The 19,585-nt window shown below is 44.6% G+C and overlaps 1 protein-coding gene across 2 annotated transcripts in view; it reads left to right on the forward strand.

Annotated features, from left to right (window-relative positions):
* The first annotated feature begins 14,412 nt into the window (after positions 1 to 14,412).
* KDR (kinase insert domain receptor) overlaps positions 14,413 to 19,585 on the forward strand; it is a 76,489-nt gene continuing 71,316 nt past the window's right edge. For both annotated transcript variants that reach the window (XR_014175871.1, XM_081959287.1), the window contains exon 1: positions 14,413 to 14,626. Coding sequence is in view for 1 of the 2 variants with exons in the window: in XM_081959287.1 (XP_081815413.1) it covers positions 14,554 to 14,626 (73 nt within the window). In the remaining variant the exon portion in view is untranslated. The remainder of the gene's footprint in view (positions 14,627 to 19,585) is intronic.

Here is a 19,585-nt window from a genome sequence, read left to right on the forward strand (position 1 = left end):
GCTCTAGCGCTTAAATTTCATATCAAATCATAAGTTCCTTGACAGAGTGAGGGTCGTCTACGAGGCTGTACCTGCCTAGCTTGTATTTGGTGTTCTGATTTTTTTACATGCACCCAGTGATGTGATAATGGCACTAATAGCACTTAGCCCATAAAAGTGTACTACCAGATGTGGAATGAATGACTACATTCTTTCCTGTTTGTAAAGTTCAAGCAGAAAGGGTGCTTCATTAAGCAAAATATTACAGAAAACAGGGAACAGGGGTAAAATAAGGAAGTCTAAAAACTGTCAGTCAATGAAGGCAGGCGTTGTGCCATCCCATGGATTCTGTAAATGTTGGCATGACCATAATCCATTTCTCTGCAGGCAAAGGGAATGGTTATTTACTTATAACGTATCTTTGCATCCCTGTTTTGTGTAAAATAACATCTGCACAAAGTATGGGCTGGACTTTCCCAAGACCAGAGGGGACGATTCCATAGAAAGTCATGGAAAATAAGAGGGCTAAGATCCAGTGGGACTTCTAGATCCAGACGGACAGGCAGATACTGGCCTAACAAGCCTGACATCTTGGAAGTAGACAAGAACCAGAAGGCTGTATTGGTGACAGATCTAGTGGTGCCAAGGGACAGAAACATCAGGAAGGAGTTATGGGTCACTGGAGAAGTACCAGGGCCTGAAGCAGGAACGAGAGAAGACGTGGAAAGGAAAGGCCAAGGTAGTCCCAGTGCTGGCAGGAATGCTCAGGGCTGTGATTCCTAAACTGGGACAGTGGCCTAATAGATCCCAGGAGCAATATCAAAGCTTTCTGTCCAAAAGAGTCCAGTGCTAGGAATACTGTGCAGAATTCTCAATCTCCAGGACCTGAGATGGAGAAAGACTCAGACCACCTATAAGGGTAACAAGGAGGTTTTTTTTTTTTGTGTTAAAGATGGCATTAATCCCGGAGTGACATAAGTAATGAAATCAAAATAATATTCAACCGGCAGTCAGAGAGCTGAATTTTATTACTTGCCAGGCCAGCCCTTTCAAAGCTGATACCCACCCTATCGTTTGAACTTCACGTTGAGTCGAATTTACAGTTTGTGTAGTTGGCAAACATACAGAGATCCTTTCCCTGGATTTCCCTCCCCATTTTCTAATCTAATCTGACAGTTCCCTATTTAAGTACAAAGCAGGTTTGACCCTGCTTTGCAAGACCTATTAGCTTTGCAAGACGAATAAGATATTATCAACTAGCTCTCCATGCTGCTATAAAGAGATTCCCACAGCTACATATAAAAGGGAAATATCAAGAATCCTATGGGAGCTTCAAAATGTGCAGAACTAAAGTGGAGAACTCATGAGATACAATTTCCAAACACGCAAAGGAAGATTGATATGTCTAATGGGGAATGAAATGTTGGCTGAATGTTGGTGCAAAGCAAAATGGGTTAACCTGGAAGAGACCACTATTAGCTGGTACATACTTACCATATGCCGTATTTTTCAGAGTATAAGATGCACCTTTTCCCCCTCAAAAAAGAGGCTGAAAAACTGGGTGCATCTTATACATTGAATACAGCATTTTTTTGTCTCCCGAAACCACCCCCCTTCACCAAAATGGCTGTGCACAGAATCTTGGAAGCTTTTAGAGAGCTCCTGGGGGCTGGGGAGGGCAGAAATGAGCAAAAAACAGCCAGTTTTTTGCTCAATTTTACCCCCCCCCCAACCCCCAGGAGCACTCTATAAGCTTCCTAAAGGCTATCCTTGCCCTTTTTGTATGAAATGCGGGCCATTTTTTGCTTGTTTTTGCCCCCCCACCCCTCCCAGAGCACTTTGCAAGCTCCCTAAAGGCTATACCTGCCTTTTGGGTGGGTGGGGGGGAAACGGGCCGTTTTGGGGAGGTTTGCAGAGTGCAAACACATTTTTTAAAATTTTCCTCTTCAAAACATTGCTGCGTCTTATACTCTGGGGCGTCTTATACTCCGAAAAATACAGTATTCATCATATACTGGGAAGGCAGAGACCACATCAGGGGCGATCACATGGTATGGTTAAAAAAAATGGCAGTCATAATGGTCCAATAGTAGCATCACCTTTTTAATGTGCAATACACATGAACATGTGTGACGGCCACTATTCTGACCATTTAGACTAGGGGTGTCAAACTCAAGGTCCTGGGGGCCAGATCCGGCCCATGTGGGTGCTTAGATCTGGCCCATAGGGCCACCCGTGACGCCTCTGCCAGTGAAAACAGAGCTCCGGAGATTTGTGGGTGGCCCTCCGGAGTTCCATTTTCATTGGCAGAGGATTGCAGGAGGCCGTCGCAGCTGAAAATGGAGCTCGGGAGCCCATGTTCACTAGCAGAGCTCTCAGGCCACCAAAGGCGCCCCTGTGATGTTGAGCTGGCCACGCCTACCTTGGCCACATCCACCCTGACCCTCTGAGATCAAACACAACCCTGATGCAGCCGTCAATGAAATTGAGTTTAATACCCCTGGTTTAGACTATACCTGCAGGACATCCTTGGTCCACACTGAGTCATTTTATTTTGAGATCCATGCAAAGATCCTAGATTACTTGGCAGCATTTGGATCAGTGGTGGGTTCCTAACTGATTTACTACCATTTTGCTGAGAGAGGAAGCTTTGCACAGACGCTGCTCACTTCACTTGCGTGCATGCCCGCCACACATTGGTGCGCATAAACCAGATTTTGAAAACAATTCTGTGCGTGTGCATAAACATGCTGGCAATGGGGGAAGAGACCAGGGAACTGTTTGGGGGCGTGGCAGGTCTGGGTCGCTGCCGGTTCCAGTGACCCAGGCCGCCAAACCACTACCGGTTTGGTCGAACCGGTCTGAACCAGTAGACCGCTGATTTGGATTTGTGTAGCCGAGTAGCTGTTGCAGTACATGTGAAGGATTTTGTTGAAAAGAACAACTTCTGAACCTGTGAAAGGGATAGGATGCAATTCTGTTGATAGATTGAAGGTGTGGGGGGGGGGGATGCTCCATCCTGGAAAAGCCCACAAGTCAGGAAACATGTGGATGGACTGGGGAAGAAGCCAAAACAGCATTCTGCACACTACAACTCATCTTCTTGGTGACATCCTTCTTCAGAGGGAAACAAATGGCATTGGAGAATGACATTCCCTGATTGTGGACTCTGCAAAATAATGGAAGTTTCTCCTGTTTTTCTCTGAAATATCCAGAAGGAACTAAGTGGCTGAGATGGTTTTGAGCGGAATTGAGCTAATCCGCTCTCCCTCCCACCCCTTTCTAAAAATCTCAGAACCTTCTGACGTGTATTAAACATACAAAACAAAATTATACTTGATAATTATGGCAGAACTAATTACTCTGAGATCTTCTTGCATGAAAAGGGCTTGCAATCTTTTTCTGTAGAGGATTACCTTCTCTAACAGCCTATTGGTGGGCAGCGCTAAATAAATTATAGGCAGGGGTAGGCTGCTACGGGTTTGCACGGGTTCGGGAGAATCTGTAGCTAACATTATGGCCAGTTCGGAGAACCTCCAAATCCCACTCCTGGCTGGCCTCGCCCATCCCACCCCACCCCTCTCAGGAGTCTCCACATGGCCCATTTTGGATGCGAGGTAAGTGTAGGGCCCTCACGGATGGTCAGGGAGTGGGAAAAACGGGCCTCTCAGAAGTTCCGGAAGGCCAGAAACGAGCCTGTTTCCAGCCTCTGGAGGGCCTCCGGTGGGCCTCCGGTGGGCCTCCAGAGTGTGGGGGAAACAGTTTTTGACCACCCAGTGGCTTGAGGAAAGCCTCCGGAGCCTGGGGAAGGTGAAAACGCCCCCTGCTATGGTGCAGGAGGCTGACTAGACCACGCCCACCATGGCCACACCCAGCAACTGGGCAGAGAACCCGTTGTTGAAATTTTTGAAGCAGACCCCTGATTATAGGTGAAGAATTGAAAGAAGGTGCAGTTATCTTTGTTCTTTCTTTCAGAAAACTCCTTTTTCTTCTCTCTCTCTCTCCTTTTCTCGCCATGTATAATCCATAGAAGCAATCCTCCAGATAACATGTGCCACAGATAATCCTTGCGAAACAACTTGCAATGGACTGAAAACCAGACTAAGGCTCTCCTCAAATAAAGCCAACTTATTCTTATGAACTGAGCCTTACAGGTTGATACGTCCACATGTTTCCTGACTTGTAGGCTTTTCCAGGATGGAGCATCCCCCCCCCCCCGCCTTCAATCTATCAACAGAATTCCATCCTATCCCTTTCACAGGCTCAGAAATTGTTCTTTTCAACAAAATCCTTCACATGTACCGCAACAGCTACTCGGCTACACAAATCCAAATCAGTGGTGGGTTCCTACTGGTTCAGACCGGTTCGACCAAACCGGTAGTGGTTTGGCGGCCTGGGTCGCTGGAACCGGCAGTGACCCTGGCCTGCCACGCCCCCAAACCAGTTCCCTGGTCTCTTCTCCCATTGCCAGCATGTTTATGCACACGCACAGAATTGTTTTCAAAAACTGGTTTCTGCGCACCAATGTGTGGCGGGCATGCACGCAAGTGAAGTGAGCCGCATGTGTGCAAAGCTTCCTCTCTCCGCATCTTGTGTCCCAGAGTCACGTAATCCCCCTTTGCGACCTTTTGACAAGCAAAGTCAGTGGGGGAAGCCAGTTTCACTTAACAACCGGGTTACTAAGCTAACAACCGCAGCGGTTCCCTTCACAAGCATGGCAAGAAAACCCGTAACATGGGGCAAAACTCATTTAGCAAATTTCTCCCTTAGCCACATGGGTTCAATCAAAGGACTACCTGTAATTAATGTTTGCTCCAGTTGATTCCACTGACTCCCTCCCCCGTAATCGCTTAAGTGGAATCGAACGAGTCACCAGATAGAAAGCACTTCAAACTGTTCCAGATGGTGCGCTTTATTATAAGGCAATGATCGATGAGAAATCCATAGGATGCAGCAGCGAAAAAGAGAATTTGAAGTGGCAGTTATGTAAAAAGTTAATTCCTGTGGAGAGCTATTAGACATGGATGGTTACCACTTTTCTATCACTGCCAGAAATGATTTTAAACATTCTGCAGGAACTGCAGGGTGAAAATTCATCTTCTGAAATCTATTTGGTAACTAAACTCAGACCTAGGTAAAATGTCACCATTTAATCATCACTTATACATAGCACTAAACTGAACCAATGTTTGTTAAATCCACAGTTAACGCTATCCAAAATTCTGGCATGATCGCCAATGTCCGATCACAGATATGGCACAAGAAGACCTAGTTATTGTACTATATGGGCATTGATTCATAACTTCTTTTTTTAATGTTGTCGGCTATTAAAAGCCCATTCTCCTTTCTATCCAGTAGCTGTAATTATTTGGGTATATTGTGCTTTTCTTTAAATGAATAATACTCAAGGATATTATCTATGAAAATAAAGATAACCATTTAATGATCAATGCAATTTAACACCTGCCAGAAGGATGTAACCCAATGGAAGCTCTTGGGCATTGAATGTCGTAGTCTCTTAAAAGGAATATATTGCAATCATTGGGAACTCAAAGGTATTTTAGAAACACACACACAGAAGTGTGATTTGTAATCAGAATGATGCAGTGCTGGATGCAACATCCTTCAGAATACTCTATTGCACTATCATTACTCCTCCAACTCAGAGTGAGTCCTACCTTGGCTATTTTAAAAGGTGTGTGTGTGTGTGTGTGTGTGTGTGTGTGTGTGTGTGTAATCTTACTAATTTTCTTTTTCCTAACGATTGTGCTCCCTTAACTAACATGAGTATTTTCCACAATCTGCAGATATTTCCTGTTTTTTATTCTGAATATTCTACTACATAGCAGAACTAATCATGACTTTGCAGCTAAGATCACTTTCGATCTATCTGATATGATAAAGCACAGAAAAAACACCAAGTATCTTAAGAGACCAACTTTCCAGCCTTTCAAGTTACTCACAGGTACAAAATTGACTAGCATGCAGTCGAAGCTCAAGAATAAGGAAGCAATTTCATTTGGAAAAAAGCCATCAACATTTTAAGCCGCGATGGCGGAGCAGTTAGAGTGCAGTACTGCAGGCTATTTCTGCTGATTACCAGCTGCCAGCAATTTGGCAGATCGAATCTCACCAGGCTCAAGGTTGATTCAGCCTTCCATCCTTCCGAGGTCGGTAAAATGAGGACCCAGATTGTTGGGGGCAAGAGGCTGACTCTGTAAACCACTTAGAGAGGGCTGGAGAACACCATGAAGCAGTATATATCAGTAAGTGCTATTGCTATTGTTATTTCTCTCTTTCTCTTTTTCATCTTGGCTGCTCTTGAAAAAGCTACACAGGATATGGTTCATATCTGGAGGGAGATTATTAGGAAATCTGAGGGCTGTTGTAAGTAGAGGATATCTTTTTTGTGACTCCAGCCAATGCCAACCAAAGGGAGAATAACAGCTTGAATTTAAAAGACTGCAATATGTATAAGAACCAGATATTCATACACTCAACACTAATTGCTGAGGTGAGCAAATTCTTTTAAGCATAGACCTTCCAGGAAATTCTTCATTTAAGTTGCTGATAACTTTCTCTTTTAGGAGAGTCAAGGAAGACATAAGAGGATCCGCTATCTTTAACTTGACCTCAATCAATAGAGAAGACCTAATTTACACGGTGTTTTCCTATAGAGAATAAGGAAGTTGACCTTGACAGAAATATGGTGGAGCAATTGTCTAGACAAAAGGGATGAAGGATTTTTTTTTTTAGTCCTGGGAATCAAAATAACATTCTGAAATGACTCAGGTTGATACATATTTCATGTTTATACTGAATTCAATAAAAGAAGGAAGAGGAACAGCACAAGATTCTGTTATTATAGCCAATATCTATTTAAAAAAGGTAATTTTAGCCTTCCTATAGAGTTGATTGCTTGGTCTGTTCTACTCAGTGGGGTGATATACCATCCCAGTTTCTGGGATGATATGAATCCTGAGCTAAATTAGTTCTGTATATAATTTATATATAATATATAAATTCTATATATAATTTGTTTTGATTATTGGAAGTCAGACAGCATACTATTTTAATTATAAATAAGTGAGAAATAAATAGAAATAAATTAAAAAGCTTAATAGTTTTTTAAAGTGACATTTTATAATTAATAAGTAACTAATCCTCTATGCAAGAAGTATTTTTTTCCTATTTACCTTTGTATTTTATAATATTGTATAACTTAATAAAAATGGTTTTAAAAAAATATTTCCCAAAACATTCTAGGTCTCTTGTAAGCTTATTGGCATTTCACACTTGAACTGTTTTTACTTGCGTTTTCACTCTCTTTTTTAATACTCTTTTTGTAATATATTTAATTTTTTAAAAATAGAAGGTTAGAGAAGGATGCAGCAGGAACATTGTACGTGTGTGTATCAGGGGTGGGTTCTGGCGGTCACTACTGCCGATTCGCTCGTGGGCGCTTCTTGCGCATGCGCAATGCAATTAAAATTGTTGTATGCGTGCGCAGAAGCAAAAAACAAGATGGTGGCACCTATTTCGCCACCCGGAGAACTGATTCAGGGGCGTGGCAGACCTGGGTCACTGCCGGTCTCAGCAACCCAGGCCGCCAAACCACTACCAGTTCAGCCGAACCAGTCCAAACCAGTAGGAACGCACCACAGATGTGCATGTGTGTGGGGAATTCCAGACAATGCTGGGTTTTACACCCTCTCTGGGCTTTGAACTTCCTGGGGCACAGGAAGAGTATCCTGATTGGTTGCTGTCAGAGGTCATAGCTAGCTTTGTAGGTTGTTTGTGTGCTAAGTTTGGTTGAAACTTGGTGGGTGGTTTAATGAAGGGCAATGAAATGGTTCTGCCTGAAGGGGTTAGATCTTTGTTATGTAGAATTGACTGGCTCAGGCCTTAATGGCCCATTGACAAAGGTGGAGGGAGGCCATTAACAGTGAGTCTGTTTCCTGCCTAAAAACACCTTCCTCCATTTCTCGTGCAGGGAAATATAATATTCTGCCTTTTTAATATTTCTTAGGACATTTCATTCTTCTAGGAGAGGGGCGGGTGCTAAGTTCCTTCAGGGCTTAATATAGATCTAAAGACAAAAAAACGGCACATAGAAGAAGAGAGATGGGTTAGAAAAGAAGAGTCTTAGAACTCTATTTCTAATATCCCAAATACAAAATCTTAGAATGAACTGATATCAGTGATGGATGTTGAGAATAATATTTTTTTATTTACAATTTTTATATTTTTGGATGTATTTGCACATATCTAAAGAAGAAAAGGGAAAAATAGCATAAAAATCAGCAAAAGTGGCATAATGAAAATGCATTAATTAACAAAGTAAATATGACAGAGTTCCCACAGGTAGCCCTTGACTTACAGTTATAGTTGAGCCCAAAATTTATGTTGCTAAATGAGACAATTGTTAAATGAGTTTTGCACATTTTACAACATTTCTTGCTGACGTTGTTACGTAAAACACTGCAGTTCTTAAGTTAGTGACAACATTGTTAAGTGAATCTGGCTTCCCCGTTGACTTTGCTCATCAGAAAAGGGGATCCTGTGACTCCGGGACACTGCAACCGTCGTAAGTACATGCCAGTTGCCAAGCATCCAAATTCTGAACACGTCAACTGAAGCAGTCGTAAATGTGAAAATGGTCATAAGGTCCCAAAGGTGCTTTTTCAAGAGGCAACTGGACTTTCTGGGTCCCCCCCCCCTTTGAAGACGTTTCATTTCTCATCCAAGAAACTGAAGCTGAAGAAGCTTCTTGGATGAGAAGCAAAACGTCTTCAAAGAAAAAACAGAAAGTCCAGTTGCCTCTTGAAAAAAAGCAACTTCGGGACAACCATGACCTGGATGACTGAGAATCTCCAGACTTGTAATATTCTGCTGTCTGGGGCATTCTGGGAGTTGAAGTCCATACCTCTTCAAATAGCTGAGAAACACTTGACACCTTCCCACTCTGTGATTCTAGGACCCGGATGTTCCGTCTTGTACTTCTGGATTCTCATTTTAGACCAGGAAACTGAGCTCAACGCTCTTTAGGATCTTCCAGGCTTCCAAGTTGATGTTCTGATTAATCAACAAACCTCGTTAGAAAAAAGTAATAATGTTATGTTCCCACCCATACACCCTCCCTTTTTTTTTGGGGGGGGGGGGAAGTTCCAAAGTTGCAAGCTGTTTGTATTGCCCACTGGCTGCAGAAGTGATAAATCTGACTGTAGGACAGAGCCTTTTGGGTCAGGAATGTCTTCTTATTTTCAACAATTAAGGAAACAAAAGGCAGCTTGTTAACAGGCCTGCTTCTTCTGGCTGTCTGTGGTGTGTGTGTGTGTGTGTTCCCCCAGCAGACCAGGAAAGAGAAATCGTGACAGAATTGGGAGCAGCAGGAGGGGACGACATGTGGTGAGACTGACTGGGAAGGGGTCAGACTCTTGTACGTTTCCTGTAGATTCCTGAGAGCATTTCCCATTCGTTTCCCTCCTCTCTCTCCTGCCTTGCTCTGAATGAGATTTCGATCACCAAGAAAACACAGCAGGTTTACACAGACGAAAGATTCTCCCCACCTCCTTCTCAAAGCCATGGTTAGACCATCTCCCCATCCTGGACCACGTCCACAAGGTATGGTCAAAACAAGTCCAGATAGTGCAGCCACAATGGTGCAATGGAAGTTCTGTGCAATTCACATAAAAATCAGGCAGAGATTTGATTGCACCATTGTGGATGCTGTCTTGGTGTGTGTGTGTGTGTGTGTTTTTAGCACTGGCAGCTTTGGTTGAAAAATAACAATTATGTTGCTTTCAGATAAAAGTGCCTTAGCAGCTTGTGAAGCTGTGTCTTTTTTTCTCTCTTCCCAACCAATGATGATATTGGTTTTATTAGAGTAATGGGTCAATTAAAGACCCCTCCAAATGAAAGATCATGTTAACTAGATACCCATCAAATGCAGTTAATGTGTTGTGGCCCGCCAGTAAGCAGCAGATTCGGACAGTGAGGAGGTTGGGGAGTCTGGAGTCTGAGGAAGGCTCTGATGAGGGCTCTGTGTCGGAGGCAGAGAGGGGGCCAGAGCCGTATGCCAGTTATCAGCTGCCTTCAGAGTCAGACATCAGTGAGGCAGACGAATAGCTGGAGCCTGTTCCCAGTGTGTGCATGCACAGAGTTGGCCAGACAAAAGGGAACAGCTAAAGAACAGGGGTCGACTTGGGAGTAAGGCCACAGGGGAACGATGAATGGCCCCTCCCAGAGAAAATAAAAGAGGAGTGAAAGGGGAGTGGAGTTTGCAAGAGACAATTAGTTCACTTAATTGGTTTGTGACTCTCCAAGACTCCTTGCGAAGTTTTGCAGATATCGGCCTGTCAGCTCTCCAAGCCAGATAAGGTCTGTGACCGTAAATCCTCCCTTGAAAGACTTTGCTGGCTGTGAATAAGCAGAATTCACAGTCAATTAATAAAATGTTTTTTTGTCGGGACAAGGAGTTTGCTTCATGCTCTTGAGAAGCCTCGGTGAGAACACAAATGCGAGGCAGGGTCATGGAAAGACAAAATCACACCTAGAAACATCTGTAGATTTTTCTCTCTATGGAACAGCAGTTTCAGTTTTATGGACCAACAGCAGTCCATAACAGCAGATATGGACCAACCTTTCTGGTCCACATCTATTGATTTCAAGAAGCTGCCACTGCACTATCCTAAATTGTAGATCATAATATATGGTCGACATGGTTTCCCTTTTTTGGAATTGAAGAACACTTTCGTTGTTTGGGGAAATGAATAAAGAAAACTGTATTACCAAGGAATTCCAGATCGAGTGAAGCATCTCCCAAACCAAAAGTAAGGAAGGAATATGGTTGATACTGTTGTTGGACACTAAAACTGAGGAGAGGTATGTTCGGAAATGGAAATTATGGGACTGGCAAGATGGAATTCTAAATGAAACACTCAAGCCAGCAAGGTTTGAATGCAAAATTTGCTACAGTCATTACCTAGAGAAACCATCAGAACTTATTAGAATACAGCCAATAACCAGACATTGCCTGGGTATTTATTTATAGGGAAAAATATCTGTAATTTCTACTGTTGGATTTTCCCCCTTACCAGAGGGAGCCCCCTTGTGGAGTACTGTGAAGCCGTTACCATGACAGTTCTACTGAGTTGTACAGTAGAAGCCATTTTAAGGCACAACAGGCTGCATCTTAATAGAATACACATCTCGATGGGTGTTAGGGGTATCTTACCCCCACAGTATTTTCCTCCAGAGAGTAAGTCATCTGTGTACCAAGTTTAGTTGAAATTGCTCAAGGCATTCCAGAGTTATGCTGGAACATACACACACACAGGCATTTTATATATATAGATTGGAACTGCTAATTTCATACTATTGATCAACTTGAATGAGTGGAATGCATACTTAATTCCATATTATTCCTGTTTAGAAAAATATTGATTTTACATTTCTTTTGTAGGATAGGCTTATGAAGGCTGAGCTCGGTTGGTTGGTTAAAATTCTTTCAAATTAGTTTGGAAAAGTTGGATATTTAGCATAGATGGTGTCCAGTCTAAGACTGATTGGACATACACACAGATAGATATATACACACACAGTTAAATGTTTGTGTATGTTACTTTTATTTAGCTGAGCCTCTTAGAAATTTTCCAAAGCCAGACAAGGAATAACGGATGGAAACTGAACAAGGAGAGCTTCAACCTGGAAATAAGGAGAATTTTTCTGACAGTGAGAACAATGGAACAGAAGTTGCCTTCAGAAATTGTGGGAGCTTCATCACTGGAAGCTTTCAAGAAGAGATTGGACTGCCATCTGTCAGAAATGGTGTAGGGTCTGCTGGGTCGGGGGTTGGACTAGATGACCTATAAGGTCCCTTCCAACATTGTTAATCTGTATCTGTAACTGTACTAATGTTAACTAGCCTTAAACTGGTGTGCCAGAAAGTTGATAAATTACAACATTAAACTTTCTGAAGGAATTTGGTCAGGAATGATGAAAGCTTTGCCAAGCGTTGGCATCAGAAGCTCCTTCGTATTGCAAAGTTTATTATTACCTACTTTTTAATATCTAATCATTTTGTGGCTGCTTGACTCTGTGAACTCTGTTTTTGATATTAAGTATTTTCTTTTTTCCTCTCTTCCTCTTCAATTTGCTTCTGGATTTAGTGCAATGTTTATTTTTTATGATGGATTTTGTGGGGTTGCTGTTGTTATGTACACAAACAGGGTGCAAAGGGCAGATGAATAAACAGAGGGTGGGAATCTTGACAAAACACTCTGTTATTATCAAGAAAACTATGTGGAAATGTCCCATCGTTTCCCCTTCCAAATATGAACAAATAACTTTAACTACTAAGCCTGATGTTAAACTTCAAAACCATCTTAGGGCAAAATAAGAAAGTGCATAAAAATGAGAAACTCCAGAACCTCTGTCTTGTTTTCTAAAAAACTTATTTTAAAATGTTGGAAAGACCAGGTCAGTTGTGACGCTAAGTGCAATTAAGTGTTTTAAGTGCTCTGTGTCTGGGGAATTCTGGGAGCAGAAGTCCACACATCTTAAACTTGCTGAGTTTGGGGAAAAAAAACAGTGCTCTAAGGCAGAGCTCCCCAAAACCTTTGGACATCAGGGACCACTAAATTCATAATTTTAAATCCCACGGACACTAATATGATCTGCCTAATGACTGGCTGGGTGGACATGACTAGGTGGTCATGTGACTGGGTGGGCGTGGCCAACTTGATGTCACTCATGTTGAGGGGCACCTTGCTGGCCTCTACTTACCCCTCCCCTCCTCGCCACTCCTTGCCTGCCCACCCGGGCTCCTTAGGACGCCAACAGGAAGCAGTTGTTGGAGCTAAGCAGCCACCACAAGAAAGAGTTGGCAAAATATCTGGCTTAGTTCAGATTGGATCTGACCAAGAAGGAGGCTCAGCAGAAGCACCTCACTGAGGACTGCAAGCATAGGCTTTCCAAGCAGAGGGAAGACCTGCGGGAGTGCAAGGCCAGGCGCCAGCACCTGGAGACTCAGTGGGCTGTGTTGGTCAGCCAGTTCCAGGCCATGATGCAGTCCCACTGGAAAAAGGCCCCCCGGCTCTTGGCCACCAGCGACTCTTCCCTCCGGCCTTCGCTCAAAGCCCCACACCAGGAGGCTGAAGCAGACCCCAAGAAAGAATTTCTGCCTCACAACTCACACAAAAAGACCCCGAAGGGGGAGACTCTCTGCAGCAACACAAGCATTCATTGCATGTATCCTGCCCAGGGGCCATAGTTTGAGGACCTCTGATTTAGTGCAATATAAAAAATGCAAATAATTTTTCTGTGGACCACCAAAATTTTCTCGCGGACCGCCGGTGGTCCACAGACCCCCAGTTGGTCTCTAAGGAGATATTCCCTTAGCTAACTTTTTGAATTTCCTATAAGACAAACCACAAGTGAGCCCAGAATTTATGTTGCTAAGTGAGAAATGTACTGAGTTTTGCATCATTTTACGACTTTTCTCGCTATAGTTAATTAAGCGAATCACAGCAGTCATTAAATGAGTAACACAGTTATTAAGTGAATCTTGACTTTGACTTTGCTCATCAGAAAATGGCAAAAGATGATCCTATAATGCAACCGTCATAAAATATGAATCAGTGACTGAGATATCCAAATGTAAATCACCCAGACCATGGTGATTCTGGAATGGTCGTAAGTGTGAAAAAAATGGTCCCGAGTCACTTTCCCCCCCAGTACTGTTGTAACTTTGAATGGTCACTAAATAAATTGGGTTTTTAAAGAAGAGACTAGATAGTCGGGTATCCAAAATAATATAGGTTCTCCTGCTTAAGCAGGGGGCTTGACTAGAAGACCTCCAGGGTCCCTTCCAGCTCGTATTCTATTCTAAAAAATAGACTAACTGTCATTGAGTTCCCAGGCTTCAGACAAAACTCAATTGCCTCAATCTGTCTTCATTTCATCAACCTATATTTCCCCACCCCACTCCTTAAGCTTGATCACTGGAGGCTTTCAAGAAGAGACTGGACGGCCATCGGTCAGAAATGGTGTAGAGTCTTCTGTTTAAGGGGGGTGATGGACTAGATGACCTATAAAGGTGCCTTCCAACTCTGTTAATCTGTTAGAAGAAATTGGACTGCTGTCTGTCGGAAATGGTGTAGGGTCTCCTGCTTGGGCGCGGGGGTTGGACTAGATGACCTACAAGGTCCCTTCCAACTCTGTTAATGTCTGTGTCTGGAGAGGATCAGAACGCCCTCCGACCTCAAGAAAATGGTTGGGGCATCTGTTGGGAAAGATTTGAGATGTCGGGACTTCAGGTAGCCTCCTTCCCCCCCCTCCCCCGAGACGATTTGGAGAAGAGGGGCGGGGGCGGGGCTTCGCCGTCGAGCTCCTCCCCCTTTCGAAACAAGAAGCGCTCGGCCGAGGCTTCGCTCCATCAAACGCTCCCCGGCTGGCCGCTGGAAGAAGGGGCACGTCGCCCGGGCTCAGCGCTCCTTGGGATCCGATCCCCCGCCTCCCGCCGCGGGAGATTCGGCTGGAAGGCTCGTCCCGTCCCTTGAGAGCCGAAACGCCATGGAGTTGACGGCGGGAGCGGGGCTGTTTCTGGCGCTGTGCTTCGCTGCCGAGCGCTGCCTGGGGGATTCGGGTAAGGGGCGCCCGCGGGGACGGGCTGTCGGGGTCCGGGGAAGGTGCGGTGTCAAGCTAGGAAAACCACCGGGAAGGGTCGGTCCGTTCCGTCCCGCTGGACCCAGGTCGGATCGATCTGGCCGGGTTGGGTGGGAATAGGCTCTCCATAACTGGATCCAGGGATCGGATCTATCCGGCTGGGTTGGGTGGGAATAGGCTCTCCATAGCTGGATCGAGGGATCGGATCGATCTGGCTGGGCTGGATTGGAATAGACTCTACATAGCTGGATCCAGGGATCGGGTCTATCCAGCTGGGTTGGGTGGGAATAGGCTCTCCATAACTGGATCGAGGGATCGGATCGATCTGGCTGGGCTGGATTGGAATAGATTGTACACAGCTGGATCCAGGGATCGGATCTATCCGGCTAGGTTGGGTGGGAATGGGCTCTCCATAACTGGATCGAGGGATCGGATCGATCGGGTGGGCTGTGTGGTAATAGGCTCTCCATAGCTGGATCCAGGAATCGGATCTATCCGGCTAGGTTGGGTGGGAATAGGCTCTCCATAACTGGATCCAGAGAGCGAATCGATCTGGCTGGGCTGGATTGGAATAGACTGTACATAGCTGGATCCAGGGATCGGATCTATCCGGCTGGGTTGGGTGGGAATAGGCTCTCCATAACTGGATCCAGAGAGCGAATCGATCTGGCTGGGCTGGATTGGAATAGACTGTACATAGCTGGATCCAGGGATCGGATATATCCGGCTGGGTTGGGTGGGAATAGGCTCTCCATAACTGGATCCAGGGATCGGATATATCCGGCTGGGTTGGGTGGGAATAGGCTCTCCATAACTGGATCCAGAGAGCGAATCGATCTGGCTGGGCTGGATTGGAATAGACTGTACATAGCTGGATCCAGGGATCGGATCTATCCGGCTGGGTTGGGTGGGAATAGGTTCTCCATAACTGGATCGAGGGATCGGATCGATCGGGTGGGCTGGGTGGGAATAGGCTCTCCATAGCTGGATCCAGGGATCGGATCTATCCGGCTGGGTTGGGTGGGAATAGGCTCTCCATAGCTGGATCAAGGGATCGGGTGGATTGGGCTGGAATAGGCTGTCCAAGAGTGGGATTCCGGGAGTGGATCGCCTGACATCCACCGGGAGAGCGATTGGAGATCCTCCCGCACTCTTGGTCCTTCTCTGTTTTTTTTTTTTTAAAAAAACCTTTATTTTATTAATGGCGATGCTGTCTTCATTGTCCCTGTGCTTTTGCACCTCCAAGAGTTCACCCCTTGTGAAATGGCCTTCTATATGAATTTGCTAGCTAGGTAAATAAATTACAGGTAAGTCCTTGGCTTACAACAATTTGCTTAGTGACCGTCCCAAGTTATAACGGCACTGGGGGGGGGGAGGCTTCTGCTTGCTTTTCACGCTGATGACCATTGCAGCATCCCGCTGGTCACGCGGTTAACGTTCAGATGCCTGGGCGTTGACTCATACTTATGACGTTGGCAGTCTTCCCTGGTCCTGGGATCCCCCTTTGCGACCTTCTGACAAGCAAAGTGAATGGGGAAGCCGGATTCGCTTAACAACCACGTTGCTAACTTCACATCTGCAGTGATTGACGTAACAACCTCAGCGAGACAGTTTGTAAAATGGGGTTAAAACTTGCTTAGCCCATGTCTCACTTAGCAAGAGAAATTGGGGGCTCAGCTGCGGTCGTAAGTCAAGGACTACCTCACTCTAAAGCAGGGGTGTCCAAACTTGGGAACTTTAAGACTTGTGGACTTCAACTCCCAGAATTCCCCAGCCAGCCATGCTGTCAGAGGAATCCAGCGGTGCAATGACCATTGGTAGTTTTCCACTGTTTGCTCCGTTTCATTTTGAAGAAATATTCAACTTATAACGGTCACAGGAATAAAATGAGCGTTTATAAGTGCATCGTTTGTCATCATATAGAATTGCTTAAGAAGAGAAGAGGTGTGTTTAGGGGAAGGGATGGGCTTCAAAAATTTTAGCATTGGGTTCTCTGCCCGATTGCTGGATGGGTGTCGCCTATTGGCCTCCTGCACTATGATGGGGGGGGGGAGCTTTTTTGCCCTCCCTGGGCGTCAGAGACCCTCTGTAGGCCAAACTTCCGGTAGGCATGTTTTTCACCCACCCGAGCCTCTGAAACAGGGATGGGTAGCTCCTGGCATTGCTGCCGGTTTGGTGCGTGTGCAAATGTGTGCACATTTGCACATAAATAGGTCTGCGCATGTGCAAAACGTTAATAAATGAAAAAAGATTAAATTTGTGCAATGAAAACCGGTAGGAACCCACCATTGCTCTGCACGCACCCTGCACTTCCCTGCTTCCAAAAGGGGCTGTGTGGAGATTCCGGGGCGGGGTAGGCACGGTGGGTGGGGCCAGCCAGGAGTGGGATTTGGGGGATCTCGGAACTGCACAGAATCTTAGCTACAGGTTCTCCCAAACTCCCAGCAGCCCCCTACTGTTTGTGGGTTGGTTGGCCTAAAGATCCACCCTGACCCTCTTATGGGCCACTTTTTGATATTCTCCTTGGGTTGCAAAAAGCCTTTTACTTCTCTGCTGCGAAAAAAAATACAGCCTGAAATTTCAGTTGTTAAGTGAGACATTTCTTGTGGAGTTTTGCCCCGTTTTACAACCTTGCTGGCCACGGTTGTTAAGTGAGTCACTGCTGTTGTTAAGTTGGTCGCCCATTGTTAAGTGAGTCTGGCTTCACCTTTGACTTCGCTGGTCAGAAGGTCTCAAAAGAGGACCCCATGACTCGGCAACGGTCATAAGGATGAATTGGTTGCCGAGCGTCTGAATTGTGATCACAACAGTTGCAACTGTGAAAAATGGTCAGATTTTTCCATTGCTGTTGTGACTTTGAACGGTCACTAAATGAACTGTTGTAAGTCGAGGACTACCTGTACTAACATGTTGGCCCTGTCCTGTTCTAGTGGGAGAAATAAGTCACAAGGGATGGTCCTCTTTTTGGATTTTTGGACACACATTGGTGTGTAACACACACAGTCCTAGAATAATGCCGAAAGTCAGGTTTTGTAGATATCAGAAATACTACAGGGAGGGAAGTGCTGGGCAAGAGACCTGCCAGGCTGGCAAAGCTTTCTCTAGGTATGGCATTTCAAAAGTTTTTAGTTTATGGCCAGGATCTCTTTTGAGGCTGACCTCTTTCCTTGTTAAGCGAGGAAACAAGGAAAATATTTCTCACCTGCAGGAAACCAGACTAGCTGGTGCTGAAAAATCCCACATAGTTTCCTGAGCTACGTCCTCCACAGCCAGATGCACAGATGACAGATTAACAGAGTTGGAAGGGTCCTTGTAGGTCATCTAGTCCAACCCCCCACCCAAAAGCAGGACATCCTACACCATTTCTGACAAATGGCAGTCCAGTCTCTTCTTAAAAGCTTCCAGTGATGAAGCTCCCACAACTTCTGAGGGCAACTTCTGTTCCATGGGTTGATTGTTCTCACTGTCAAAAAGTTCCTCCTTGTTTCTAGGTTGAATCTCTCCTTGATCAGTTTCCATCCATTATTCCTTCTCTGGCCTTTGGGTGCCTTGGAAAATAGCTTGATCCCCTCCTCCTCTCTGTGGCAGCCCTTCAAAGACTGCTATCATGTCTCCCCTGCTCCTTCTCTTCACTAGACTAGCCATGCCCAGTTCCACGTTGGAGGGAATAGATGGAAGGAGTAAGGAAAAGAGGCGTTCACTTCGGAGTTAACAAAAGAAAAGTGTAAAAATTCTGGATTGTAATCCCCGGGGGGGGGGGGGGGATTTAATCTCTCCCTTGCACAAAAGTAAAAGGTTGACAATGCTCATTTGCAGATTTTATGAGGGTCTGTAGCACTGGGAGTGAGGTGGCACATTTCGAACCCTCTGCTAGTTATTTTGGAGGCAAATGGAAGCACAGCTAACAATCGTTTAGGCCAAATATTTTTGTCCCAAATCTCATATAGCAATAGCACTTAGATTTACCGCTTCACAGTGCTTTACAACCCTCTCTAAGCAGTTTTACAGAGTCAGCCTCTTGCCCCCAACAATTTGGCTCCTCATTTTATCCACCTCCAAAGGATGGAAGGCTGAGTCAACCTTGAACCTGGTGAGATTCGAACTGCCAAATTGCAGGCGGTCAGCAGAAGCAGCCTGCAGCACTGCACTCTAATCACTGCACCACTGTGGCTCATATATATAATGATCATCGTGCTGTGAAATATGGGTGTTGTAATCCAGGGCATTTAGAGTACACCAGATAAGGGGAGGTGTACTTTTGTTTCGTACTATTTGTGGTTTCAGACCAATAAAAGCAAACCCAACATTTAAAATGCGGAAAAACCAGCCAACCAATGAACTTCAAACAATGAATAAAGACATTGGATATTTGCGTGTAGAGGTTCCTATTACAATTACTATGTAGACCGAAATGTTAGAAGTTGAAAGTGCATTACCATGTATACCTGAATAGTATTACTATTGTTATTAGTATGGTGAATAAAGTAAATTGACCCAGACAATACACTGTTCACTAAGCTCTTATGTATGTCAAAGAAAAAAAACTATTAATAAAATTATATATATCTACAGTATATCACAGAAGTGGGTACACCCGCTCACATTTTGTAAATATTTAAGTATTTGTTGCCAGCAGTTTGGACATTAATGGCTGTGTGTTGCGTTGTTTTGAGGGGACAGCACATTTACACTGTTACACAAGCTGTATACTCACTACTTTACATTGTAGCCAAGTGTCATTTCTTCAGTGCTGTCACATGAAAAGATATACTTAAATATTTACAAAATGTGAGGGGATATACTCACTTCTGTGATATACGTGTGTGTGTGTGTGTGTGTGTGTGTGTGTGTAGATAGATAGATAGATAGATAGATAGATAGATGATAGATAGATAGATAGATAGATAGATAGATAGATGATAGATAGATTGATAGATGA

The sequence above is a fragment of the Natrix helvetica genome, assembly GCF_964273705.1.
Source record: "Natrix helvetica genome assembly, chromosome: 7".
Taxonomy (NCBI): Eukaryota; Metazoa; Chordata; class Lepidosauria; order Squamata; family Natricidae; genus Natrix; species Natrix helvetica.